At 43.8% G+C, this 12,331-nt stretch overlaps 1 protein-coding gene across 3 annotated transcripts in view; it reads left to right on the top strand.

The window, feature by feature from the left end:
* Nucleotides 1–12,331, top strand: part of Cfap92 (cilia and flagella associated protein 92 (putative)) — a 61,275-nt gene that overhangs the window by 22,087 nt on the left and 26,857 nt on the right. For all 3 annotated transcript variants that reach the window (XM_050165415.1, XM_050165413.1, XM_050165414.1), the window contains 2 exons: nt 2,041–2,190; nt 10,161–10,345. In XM_050165415.1, coding sequence (XP_050021372.1) covers nt 2,041–2,190; nt 10,161–10,345 — 335 coding nt within the window. The remainder of the gene's footprint in view (nt 1–2,040; nt 2,191–10,160; nt 10,346–12,331) is intronic.

Raw genomic sequence — 12,331 nt, 5'->3', positions numbered from 1 at the left:
TTTACCGCTGAGTAGTATTCTAATGTGTATATATTCCACACTTTCTTCATCCATTCTTCCATTGAAGGACATCTAGGTTGTTTCCAGGTTCTGGCTATTACAAATAATGCTGCTATGAACATAGTTGAACAAATGCCCCTGTCATATGATCGGGCATCTCTTGGGTATATTCCCAAGAGTGGCATTGCTGGGTCCAGGGGTAGGTTGATCCTGAATTTCCTGAGAAACCGCCACATGCAAATCAAAACAACTTTGAGATATCATCTTACACCTGTCAGAATGGCTAAAATCAAAAACACCAATGATATCCTTTGCTGGAGAGGTTGTGGAGAAAGGGGTACCCTCATCCATTGCTGGTGGGAATGCAAACTCCTTTTCCTTTTTTAAGGAACAAAAGATAACAGATTCAGTATACATGCTCATGGCATCCTGCTTTTTGAGGGACCTTTCTTGTTTCCTTCCTCCAACCCATCCACTCTCACGTGTTCAGATAATACAGTGTTCTTATTCCTGTGGGATGTGGGGATTGCTCAGTGCTCTCCGACGCCTTCGGCTTGCTCTTTGTGCACAGCTTCATTTCTGAGGTTTCCTCATGTGCACATAGGTAAGGACACTACCTTCATTCTTACTTTTGCAGCACACCCTGTCAGATAGACAGACCACTGTTCATCACCTCATTCTATCAAGGAACACTGAATTTCTCAAGTGGCTTGCCATCCCTGACACCATTGCAGTGACCACTGTGTTCTCGTTGCTTGGAAGACTTGTGGATAAGACAGCTGTCTGTGCCTGGTTTTGGTTGTTCTCGTCTAGGTGGGGCTTCACTGTCCCCAGCGATCTGTGCTGAAGGTCTTCCCTTCTCCCTCTTCCAGTGTCCAGCCACATTGACTCCACACCTTTGGCTTCCCTTGTGGCTGTCCAGCATTTCAGAGGCTTGCGCAGTTCCTCCTTTACATGATCGGCCTCACACCATCCGCTAGTTATGGATGTCAGTGGCAGGTGACCTTCCCGGACATGGTTTATGACATCCTTTGGCTCCACTTGTGGTGTCTTGCTTTGTGTGGAAGTTATTTCCTTGTCTCTTTCTAGTTTATACTGTGGTTAACACCTGGGAAATCTTCCTTGTATGACGCCAGTGCAGGCAGGCTCAAGAGACCTGCCTGATGATTCTGAAGTTTGTTCTGGAGTTTGTTTCAGAGATGGGATGGGATGGCCCTGCAGTTTCACCCGCTTAAAATGACCAGTTTCTGCCAGTTACTGGAAGTCCCTGCTTTCCAGCTGTTCTGAGATGCCCCCTCTGGCTCCAATCAACTGTCCCATGTGTGTACCCGAGCCTGGGCTCTCTAGACTTTTCTATTGGCTGCCATGAACCCCAAGATAACAGCTAATGCTGCTGTTGCCTGAGACCAACTTGAGCTAAGCACCTCCCTCCCCCTCCTTCCCCTCCCCTCTCTCTTTAAGGCAAAGTCTCACTATCTAGCCCTGGCTGGCCTGGAACTCACTATCTAGCCCTGGCTGGCCTGGAACTCTCTATGTAGACGGGGGTGGCTTCAAGCTCACCTCTGTGGCTCCACCTGCTTCTGTTTCCTGTGCTAGGGTTAAAGGCAGCACCACCAGGTCTGACTGAGCTAAGCATTTTACTCTTTGTTCCCGTTCTCTTCCCAACATACCGCTGTCATTAGACAGATGAGTATCAAGGATTTGGAAGCCCCTCCCGCCTCCTGCAAGAAGGTGGAACCAGGCTTGGAACTTAGCTCAGCTCCATAGCCCAATCTATGTGCTGTTCAAGTGACTTAAGCAGTGGGAATACAGTACAATGTCATTACCATGGTGACCTTCGTCTCAGAGGGGTTGGGGACACCTTCACTCCATAGCTTCCAATAGCTGGTGATAGCTTGTCACCTAGGAGACAGCAGTACAAAAGGTAAGGCTTGATTTCTAGGAGCTTCCAGAACCTTCCGGGTCTCTGCAGCATATGTGAATGCATATATTGAAGCATCGAAAATCCCTTCTTAACATTGATTTCATTTGGTTCTAAAGTTAAAGGAAAAGATCCAGAGGTGAAGAAGAAATCCCCAAAGAAAGTGAAGATGTATCAGACAGAGGAGGAAGCAAACATGAAGCTGGCAGCAGCAGCCTGGAAGCCGAGCATCTTCTCCATCCAGCTGGCCGTCATGCCGCTCCTTGCTGGTACTTAGAATGCTCGCCCGAGAGACACTTGTGGAGACTGAGATCTTGCTCAGTCCCTCATTTCCTCTTCACTGTCACCTCAGGAACCACTCAGTTGTACAGAGAAATAAATGCAGGCCCAGGGAGGTCTATTACCCTGAAACATCACACAGCTTACATGTGTAGAGTCAGGGTTTCAATGGGAGTGTTTGACTCCAAAGTACAAGGAAACTTGTAAGGACGTAACTGTCATGGTTTTGTTTGGTACATAAGGTGCCACCCTTTAGTGACTACGTTCCTACAGGTCCTTATTGAAGTATCTCGTACAGGAAACCAAAGGATGTGGTTTATAGGGACCATCATGTCCCATCATTTACTTCTCATGAGAAGCTTCTGTCCATCCACCCAGTGAACTTGGGATGGTGTTGGGGGCAGAGGGTTTTCATTATCATTGTTGTTTTCTAGCGAGGACGAACGGTGTTAAGTAACTCACGCAGCCAATACAGGTCAGTAGTGGAGGAACGACTGCATTGTTTTGACTCGTATGATTTTCCATGTTTTATAAATTATGCTTCTGCCTTCTGGCAAACAATGAACAGATGTCTATTATATTCATATATCTTGATGCAACCTCCAGGATACATTTTAGATTAAATTATGTGATTTTTAAAAAAGAATAACATGGGGAAAACAATCCTTTCTTTTCTATTTAGAGAAAATAACTTCAAACCTTTTCCAACCCTTTTTCTGGGTTTTCACTCCCAGGAGGAGTATGCATCCCCCACTGGCTATTTTGCAGAGCTGCAGGCTTCGTTCTGAGATGGCACTGACCCACACACCTGCCAAGTCAAGGTGTCATGGAAGACAATGTGTGCAAACCGTTCAGTGTAGGATTGGCCAACAGAGGGACTCTGAGTGGCTGGCAGGGAGGTGACGGATCACTGGGAGGACAGATATCGGATGCTGGTGGTTCCAGGAAAGCGGAGATGAATCCTGACCCTTACAGCAACTGCAGGTGGCCGTCAGTTAGAATGGCCTTGACTCAGGGCCTGCTGCTTCCAACGTGAAATCATAGCCTGAGATTATCTGTTCCAAAACTCACACTGTTTTGTTTGGTAAACACCTTCCATTTTAGGTTAGGCCAGAGGTTTTCTATTCTATCCCATCATAGCAGATAGCAGTTGGTCCCCAGGGGAACTTTTGGAAGATCCTGAGTGTTGAAATTAGGAGCGGCAGGGCTGCGTCCCCGGCACCCGGCCGCCCGCATGGCTAGCTTATACCCAGAAATAATTACACGGAAACTGTATTCTTTCAAACACTGCCTGGCCCGGCTAGGTTCAGTTTCTCATTGGCTAGCTCTTACATATTGTTCTAACCCATTTCTAATATTCTGTGTAGCCCATGAGCTGGCTTACCAGTGAGGATCTTAACCTTCGTCTGTCTGGAGTGGGAGTATCATGGCGACTCCTCCACTAAGCTTCTTTTTCCCAGCATTCTCTTCTGTCTACTCCGCCTACCTACTTTTCTGTCGTATGAGGGCCGAGGCAGTTTCTTTATTATTACAAGACCCACCTCCATCACCTGAGGTTGGGGGGGTGAACTCTTGCATTAAAGGAGGGGTGATGAGTGGAGGGCTGGGTGAAGGGAGCAGCCGGGGCAAGTTGCTGACTCTACAGGGTAAGAATTCAGAGACCTTGGGCGATTACTTAACCTGTCTGAAGCTCAGTTTCCCTTCCATAAAGTGAAAATGATGTCAACTCCAGAAGGGTGTCCCACGGCTCAAGCGACAGTGATATCAGCTTAGAGCTCGCCTCTCCTTCTTTCACGTAGAACCAGGGTGTTCCTTCTGGGGCTCTGTCTCAGGCAGGTGATCTGGTAAGGGTAGAAGCATTTTTGGCCATCCTAACTGGGGGCAGGGTGCTGCAGACACCTGTGAGTTGTGCCTTATGGTTTGTCACGTGCACTGGGTGGGAGGGGAAGTCGGGTATATGCCACAGGTGCCTGTCATGTCCTCTTCAGATGCCTGTTTAATAATGGCCACAGTTAAAGAGGTGCCTGCCCCTCAGTTCCAGGTACCTACATGGGTGTCCCTGGCCTTCATTTGGTGGTTGGTTTGCATTCAGCTGCCCACTGCAGCTTGACCCCTGGGACTGTCTGAAGTGAAGGCCAGGCTTCAGGTCTGCTCGCTCATAGCCACACAATCACCGAGCCCTTGAAATGCAGTCAGTATGGTGAAGGGACATGGACAGCAGACACCGAAGTCATGCCTTGGGTCTAGAACGGTGACTGTACGGTCACCTGTGCAGAAGCCACACACTGGAACAGTTATCTCTGTATGCGTGGCATCCGTACTTTTTACTGTACACACTGTGATTCAGGAAATATGCACCTTACCTTTAGTCAATCAAGCTAAAATGATAAAAATTTAGTTCTCTTAGGGACCTTAGACTTTTGTTTGGGACTTTGGCATTCGACATTCCATCTGTGGGTATTTTCCAGGTTTTCTAGTTCTGAGGATGGACCCCCAGCTTTGGGTACACTAGGCAAGCCCCCTACCACTGAGCTACATCCCAGCTCTTGATATTCAGAAATAAGAGTCTTGCTGTGTGGGCCAGGCTGTCCTGAAACTTGAGCATTTCCTGCCTCGTCCACTATGGCTAGGATCCCAAATGATTGCCACCATGTTTGGTGTTCTGATTCTTCTTAAAGGCTTTCCCTGTGGTATGAATCTTTATTCTTCATCATTTCTTTTTTCCCTCTTTTTGAAAATAGATTCTTACATAAAATATCCTGATTATGTTTTCCCCCCTCTCCCTTCTCCTCTTTAGTTCTCCATGACCAAGGTAACTCATATAAAGGAAGGCATTTAATTGTGGGTTTGCTTATAGCTTCAGAGGTTCAGTCCATTATCATCATGACGGGGAGCGTGGTGGCATGCAGGCAGACATAGTGCTGGAGAAGCAGCTAAGAGTTCTGAGAGTTCCACATCTGGATCCACAGAGAGAATGAAAAGAGAGAGCCATGGGTCCTGAATTGGGCTTTTACAACCTCAAAGCCCACCCCCAGCTGTAAACAGAGACCACACATTGGTTTCCTAGCCACCCAGACTAAAATAATCACACAGAAACTATATTAATTACCATACTGTTTGACCAATATCTTAGGCATGTTTCTAGTTAACTCTTATATCTTAAATTAACCCATTTCTATTAATCTGTGTATCGACACAAGGCTGTGTCCTATCAATAAGATTCTGGAGTGTCCTTCTCCTTCGGCAGCTACATGGCATCTCCCTTACTCTGTCTACTCTCTCTCCATATCTCTTCCAGCCTGGCTATATTTTGTCCTGCTGTAGGCCAAAGCAGCTTTATTCATTGACCAATATTAGCAACACACATACAAAAGGACCTCCCACATCACCCAGTGGCATATTTTCTCCAACAAAGGCCATACCTCCTATCCTTCTCAAATAGAGTCTAAGCATTCAAATATATGCACCTATGGGGCCATTCTTATTCAAATCACCACATTCCCTGGCCTCCATAGACTTGCAGTCATATCATAATGCAAAAAAATACATTTAGTCCAGCTTCAAAAGTCCACAGTCTATCATAGTCTTTTTTTTTTTTTAAAGATTTTTATTTATTTATTATGTATACTACATTCTGCCTCCATGTATGTCCACATGCCAGAAGAGGGTACCAGATCTCATTACAGATGGTTGTGAGCCACCATGTTTGGTTGCTGGGAATTGAACTCAGGACCTCTGGAAGAGCAGCCAGTGCTCTTAACCACTGAGCCATCTCTCCAGCCCGTCTATCATAGTCTTAACACTGTTTAAAAGTCCAAAGTTCAATAGCAATCTAATTGTAATTTCATTTAAAATCAAAATAAAAAGCAGATCATATGTTTCCCACATACAATGGCATAGAATGTACATTACCATTCTAAGAGGGAGGAAAGGGAGCACAGTGAGGAAATACCTAACCAAAGTGAGGCTGAAAACCAACAGGGAAAACTTGAAGTTCTGCTTCTCCTTGACTTACATCTCCAACTCCTTCCAGCTTTGCTGACTGTAACACACTTCCCTCCCGGGCTGGTTCCACAGCACTCTGAAGATTTCCTTGGCAGGTATCCCATAACTTTGGTATCTCCAACAGGTTGGGGTCTTCAGTACAATTCAGGCTTCACCTTTGCAGCTTCACACAATGGCCTCTTTGGGCCTCCATGCAGGAACACCCCGACACATGCCTGTCCTCAGCATTTTTCCTTAGTAACAGAGAATGATTCCATAAACCCTTTCTTGTATTCTTGATGCTGAAGCTAGGACCAGGTGGCTGAAGGTACTAAGTTCTGCTGTTTTATGAGGCTGGAACTTGACCCTTCTGTTCAGTTACATTTGTATCAGCTCTCTGTCCCACCCCTTGTCAAGTTGACACACAAATCATATCTCTTTATGGTTTCCTTCCCTGCTTTTTAAATTCATTTTCACAATTGGAACCATTCCTTATTCTATTTAGCCCAGGCTTTCCTTTAAGCTTTTTATCTCCTTGAGCCTTGGACTTTTCTCCATTACGCTTAGCTCTTTTTCTCCTTAAACTGTGCATTTTATATTTCCTCTTGTTTGCTCCTTTTCATTGTCGATTTGTATTAAAAGTGACCACTAGCAAAAACATGACACAGTCAATAAATACTAGGTTGTCTTGAAATCTCCTCTGTTAAAGCCATTAATCCAAAACCTTTCAATTTATCTTAAGAACAAGAACAAAAAAGCAGCCACATTCTTTGTTAAAATATCACAAGAATGGTCTCTAGGCCACTTACTAATATTCTTCCTCTCTGAAACTTCTTGAGCTGATCTGTAATAATTTACATTATCTTAGCACCACTGTCTTCTAGGCTCCTACTAGTATGACCCATTAAGTGCCACTTAAAATGTTCAACTGCTTTTCTAATCTAAAGTCCCTAAGTCCACATTCCACCAACAAGCAGCATGGTCAGGCCTTTCACAGAAGTACCCTGCTCCCTGGTACCAGCTTCTGTCTTGGTACTGTTCTGTTGATGTGAAGAGACACCATGACTAAGGCAACTCTTATGAAAAAAGCATTTAATTGGGGGCTTACTTAAGGTTTCAGAGGCTTAGTCCATTATCATCATGGTAAGAAGGATGGTGCTGGAGCAGTAGCCAAGCACTACATCCTGATCCATAGTGGGAGACAGAGACAGGAAGAGAGAGAGAGAGAGAAAGAGAGAGAGAGAGAGAGAGAGAGAGAGAGAGAGAGAGAGAGAGAGAGAGAGAGAGAGAACAGAAAGATCAAGCTTCCTTCTTCCATGTCCTTATATAGGCTGCCAGTAGAAGGTGTGACCCAGAGTAGAAGTGGATCTTTGCATGTCAAGTGATTTAATTAAGAAAAATAATCTCCCAGAGCTATGTCCAGCCTCTTGGGTTTTAGTTAATTCCAGATGCAGTCAAAGTTGACAACCAAGAATGGCAATCTCAAGTCTGTAGGTGGAGTTTCCTGGCAGTTGCTCATAAATAACTACTCAGAGACTTGTTACTAATTATAAATAGCTTGGTCAATTTTACAAGTTAAATTAACTCACTTTAATCTCTGTGCTTCCCCAAGGCTTTTTACCTCATCTATGAACTTCTCATGTTGCTTCTTCCATGGGTATGGCTCAAGACTCCTCAGACTTTGCTCTTCTTCTTCTTCTTCTTCTTCTTCTTCTTCTTCTTCTTCTTCTTCTTCTTCTTCTTCTTCTTCTTCTTCTTCTTCTTCTTCTTCCTCCTCCTCCTCCTCCTCCTCCTCCTCTTCCTCTTCCTCCTCCTTCTTCTTCCAAGCATTCTCTGTGTTTTGATGTCTGCCTATACCTTCTGCCTACCTACCTCCAGTCAGTTCTTTTTATTAAATCAATCAGAAGGTGCCTTGGGAAAGTCATCTTCACACTGTACAAAAAGATTATTCTATAACACAAGTCTGCCCCTTGTCAACTTGAAACACAATTATATCTCTTTATGTCATGCTTAATTTCCAGATAAAAGCAATAACTAAGTCATAATTATGTCAAACATCACAAAACTGTTCCATGTACAATTGTAAACAGGTTATATATTTAACCATAATTATACCTAATATGATGTAACTATCACATGTACAACTACAAATGCATTATATATTTAATCAGATCATTTTCCTAACATGATATAACTATCCCATGTACAACTGAAAATACATGATAAATTTAAAATAGATGGCAATGTCTCTTGAGGGACATTTTTTTTAGTATCTCAAACTTAAATATGATATCATCTTAATTGATGTTACATTGCATGATAATGAAATCAAGGGAAGAAAACACAAATATCTGTGTTGTATGAGACTGCTTGTTTATTTTCAGGCTGCCCAGACTCCCGAAATAATCACACAGAAACTATATTATTTAAATCACTGCTTGGCCAATCACTTAAGCATATTGCTAGCTAGCTCTTTTATCTTTTGGTAACCCATTTATATTATTTTATATTTTACCAAGAGGCTCGTTTTCTCCTTTGGTGACTCTATGGTGCCTCACCACTCCACTTTCTTTCTCCCAGAATTCAGTTTAGTTTTCCCTACCTACCTCTATTCCTTGTGCAGGCCTAAGACAGTTTCTTTATTAACCAATGGTATTCACAGCATATAGAGAGAGCCCACATCAGAGCTATACAAGCACATTCTTTACAAAATACATTCATTGTAACATGAGGGCTGGCTTGTTTGTTTGTTGGGGTTTTCTGTCCTGCCCGGTACCCCACAGCCGGCAAGCCCCCCCCAAAATCACACAGAGATCTCTATAAGTTATAAAGCTGATTGGCCCATTACCTCTAGCCTCTCACTGGCTAACTCTCACATCTTGATTAAGCCATTTTTCTGATCTATGTTAGCCATGTGGCTCAGTACCTTTTTCCAGTGGGGCAGATCACATCCTGCTGCTTCAGTGGTCTGGGCAGGAGTGGGAAGAATCAGCTTCCTCCTTCCCAGAATTCTCCTGTTCTCCTTGCATCATTTCTACTTCCTGTTTGGTTTTCCCACCTATACTTCCTGCCTGGCATATCAGCATTTATTTAAAACATGATTGACAGAATACAGACAATTCTCACGCAATGCATGCCCTTTATAATCCTCTTTTCTGCCACTGGTCGTGTGGCCCCAGCTGGTATTTATAACTACCTTTCTCTGCTACCCATTCCTCCACCCTCAGCAAACACCTCAGCAGGTCTTAGCTGTTTTCTTGGAAGAGTGACCCATATCTTCATTCCTGAAGGGTCTTGTCTATACCCCTTGTCATTCTGCCCGGATTAGGTTGTTGTGGTTTCCCATTTCCCACCCCTATGTCTCATCACAGGACACGGAAGCCCTAAAAGATCTGCACTCCAGACATAATCTTTCTGACCTCCACTGTGGAGAAGCAATCCAGTTTTCCCTTGGTGATCTGGATTAGTACACTTCCTAACACTGTTATTTCTTTCTTAGCCTGCTGGCTTAAGGGCATTAGAGGCCAAAGGGGCTTTGGTTGGGGTGTGAGGGTGGTGTCTGAGCTTCCAGTTCAATGGAATGTTTTGTCTCCTGCCAATAGTGCCAGAATAATGGTATTTTGTCTTATCCTCACCCCATGTTATCTAGTCTCAGGTTCTTGGCCACCCAAGTAGCATTAGGTATAGGTTCTATTTCATGGAGTGTACCTTAAATCAGGTGTTGGTTGGTTACTTCTCCAAGCTTTGTGCCATTATTGCATTAGTATATCTTACAGGCAGACCACCATTGTAAATCAAAGGTTTTGAGGCTGGGTTGGTGTTTGTGTTTCTCTTCTGGTAGTCTGTAGTATACCTTCCTGTACCGAAGATTCCAGATCCCCTTGTAGTTGTTAATTTTCGATCAGCTCTTGTCAGCTTTCTGACGAGAACCTGCTTCTAACTGTTGTGGGCTAAAGCTGTGTATGTTTCCTTCTAGGCTGGCAAACGGTCATCAGCCGGGGCAGTGAGAAGTCTGCCAACATTTTAGATTGCTTTTTGACTTTAAAAACAGAAGTTCCTATCATGACTGAAGAGCAAAAGCAAGACTTGAACCCCCTGACCATAAAGATCAGGTCTGCTTCCTGCCTTCCCACCCAGCCTGTATCCATTCATGACCTGGAGGTAAGAATGAACCCCTGCCTTTCCCATTAAGAGCACCTCCTTATCCCACCCAGGTGGCTACTGTGTGTCACCTACTCTTTCAGCTGCTCACTGTGAGAAATATCACCCACAACTTCCCATTTCGGATTCTGTAGGGAGACATGAAAGAGATGAGGTTCCTGGGAGTAGGAGCCACCAAACCTGAGGGTTTTCACATCTCCCCAAGTGTGCTGCAAATGGAGATGGCTGGCCTGCTGAGCAATGTGTGGGCTTCCCCGTCACAGCAGCAGCACCCAGATGTGTACTTGCAGCTGTAAACCCTCCAGGCTCTGAGTCCTAGGAGTCCCCTCCTTCTTCTCTGGATCACTATTTCCAGGACTGCTTTCCTGTTCTTCTATTTGCTCTTTGGTTTTGCTGAAACACATCCTTTAGTAGATATCCCCCCCCCACACATTATTTTATGTTTTATAAATATTTGTATTTCATATTCTCATACTTGGAAAACTGGCTGGTGTCTTAGTTTGCTTTCTAGTGCTGTGATAAAACACTGAGTAAATCCAATCTGGGGATGAGGAGGGTTTATTACATCTTATGGTTTAGAATCCATCACCAAGGGAAACCTGAGAAGGAGCTCAAACAAGAACCTGGAGGCAGGAACCGAAGCAGAGGCCACAGAGGAACACTGCTTGCTGACTTGTTCTCCATGCCTTGCTCAGCCCAATTCCTTTATTGTTTTCTTTTCTTTTATTATGTTTGAGACAGGGTCTCTCTGTGTAGCCCTGGCTGTCCTAGAACTCTCTATGTAGACCAGGAGGTCTCAGCCTGCTTTCTTGGATAACACAGAACCACCCACAGTAGGCTTAGATTGGGTCCTCCCACACCAACCATCTTGTCCACAGGCCAATCTGATAGAAGAAAGTCCTCAACTGACCTTGCACCTCCCCAGATGACTTCAGTTTGTGTCAAATTGACCAAACCCAAAAGAAACCGAACCAAAGTAAAAACAACTAGCCAACACATTTGGGACTTACTGGTTAAAGATCAATGCTCAGTGTTTTGAAGACATTGTTACTTTCCTCAAAGCTTGAAGGATCTTCTTTTTGCCTTCTGAAACTATATGTGTAGTGATTTGAATGAATGCCTCCCATAGTCTCAGGCAGTACAGTGTTTGGTTTCTGCTGGGGGTTCTGCTGGAGGAGGCTTAAGAGGCGTGGAGGAAGTACATCGCTGTGGGTGGGCTTTGAGAGTCCAAAGACCCCAGCCATTCCCAGTTCACCCTTCCTGCTTCCTGTTTACAGTTTATATGTGAACTCCCAGCTTGCTGCTTCTGTCACCATGCCTGCCTGATGCCAAGCTTCCCTGTCTGTCATGATAATGTTGGGCTCCTGTCTCTCTGGAGCCATAATCTCTAATCATCCCTTCTAGAAGTTGCCTTACTCATGAGGTTTTATCACAGTAATTGAAAATTGACACATGATGTATCTTAGTGTGAGTAAATTCACATATATACATATTCTTCTAAAAAATAAATCCACATACATTATACATTTATTTTGAAATCAGTTTATATAAAATTGTCAGACTGATTTTAAAAAATAATTTTCACTGAAAGAGAGCATAAAAACCACAGGTCTTTCTTCCTTATTTTTGATGATATTTTTTAGTGAAAATTTTTTTTATTAGTTTTATTGTGCTATACATTTTTCTCTGATTCCCTCTTTGCTTCCCCTCTTCCTTTTTACCCTCTTCCATGACCCCCACGCTCCCAATTTACTCAGGAGATCTTGTCTTTTTCTCCTTCTTATATAGCTTCATGTATGTCTCTCTTAGGATCCTCTTTGTTGTCTAGGTTCTCTGGGATTGTGAACTGTAGGCTGGTTTTTCTTTGCTTTATGTCTAAGAGTGACTTATGAGTGAGTACATATAATATGTATCTTTCTGGGTCTGGGTTCCCTCACTTAATATTTTTTTTTTAATAGATTCATCCATTTGCCTGCAAATTTCAAG

This window comes from Alexandromys fortis, unplaced genomic scaffold, assembly GCF_014885135.2.
Source record: "Alexandromys fortis isolate MF-2015 unplaced genomic scaffold, M_Fortis_MF-2015_v1.1 scaffold_158, whole genome shotgun sequence".
NCBI classification, from domain to species: Eukaryota; Metazoa; Chordata; class Mammalia; order Rodentia; family Cricetidae; genus Alexandromys; species Alexandromys fortis.
Note: the sequence above shows the minus strand (reverse complement) of the source record. Positions and strands in the feature narration are given on the sequence as shown.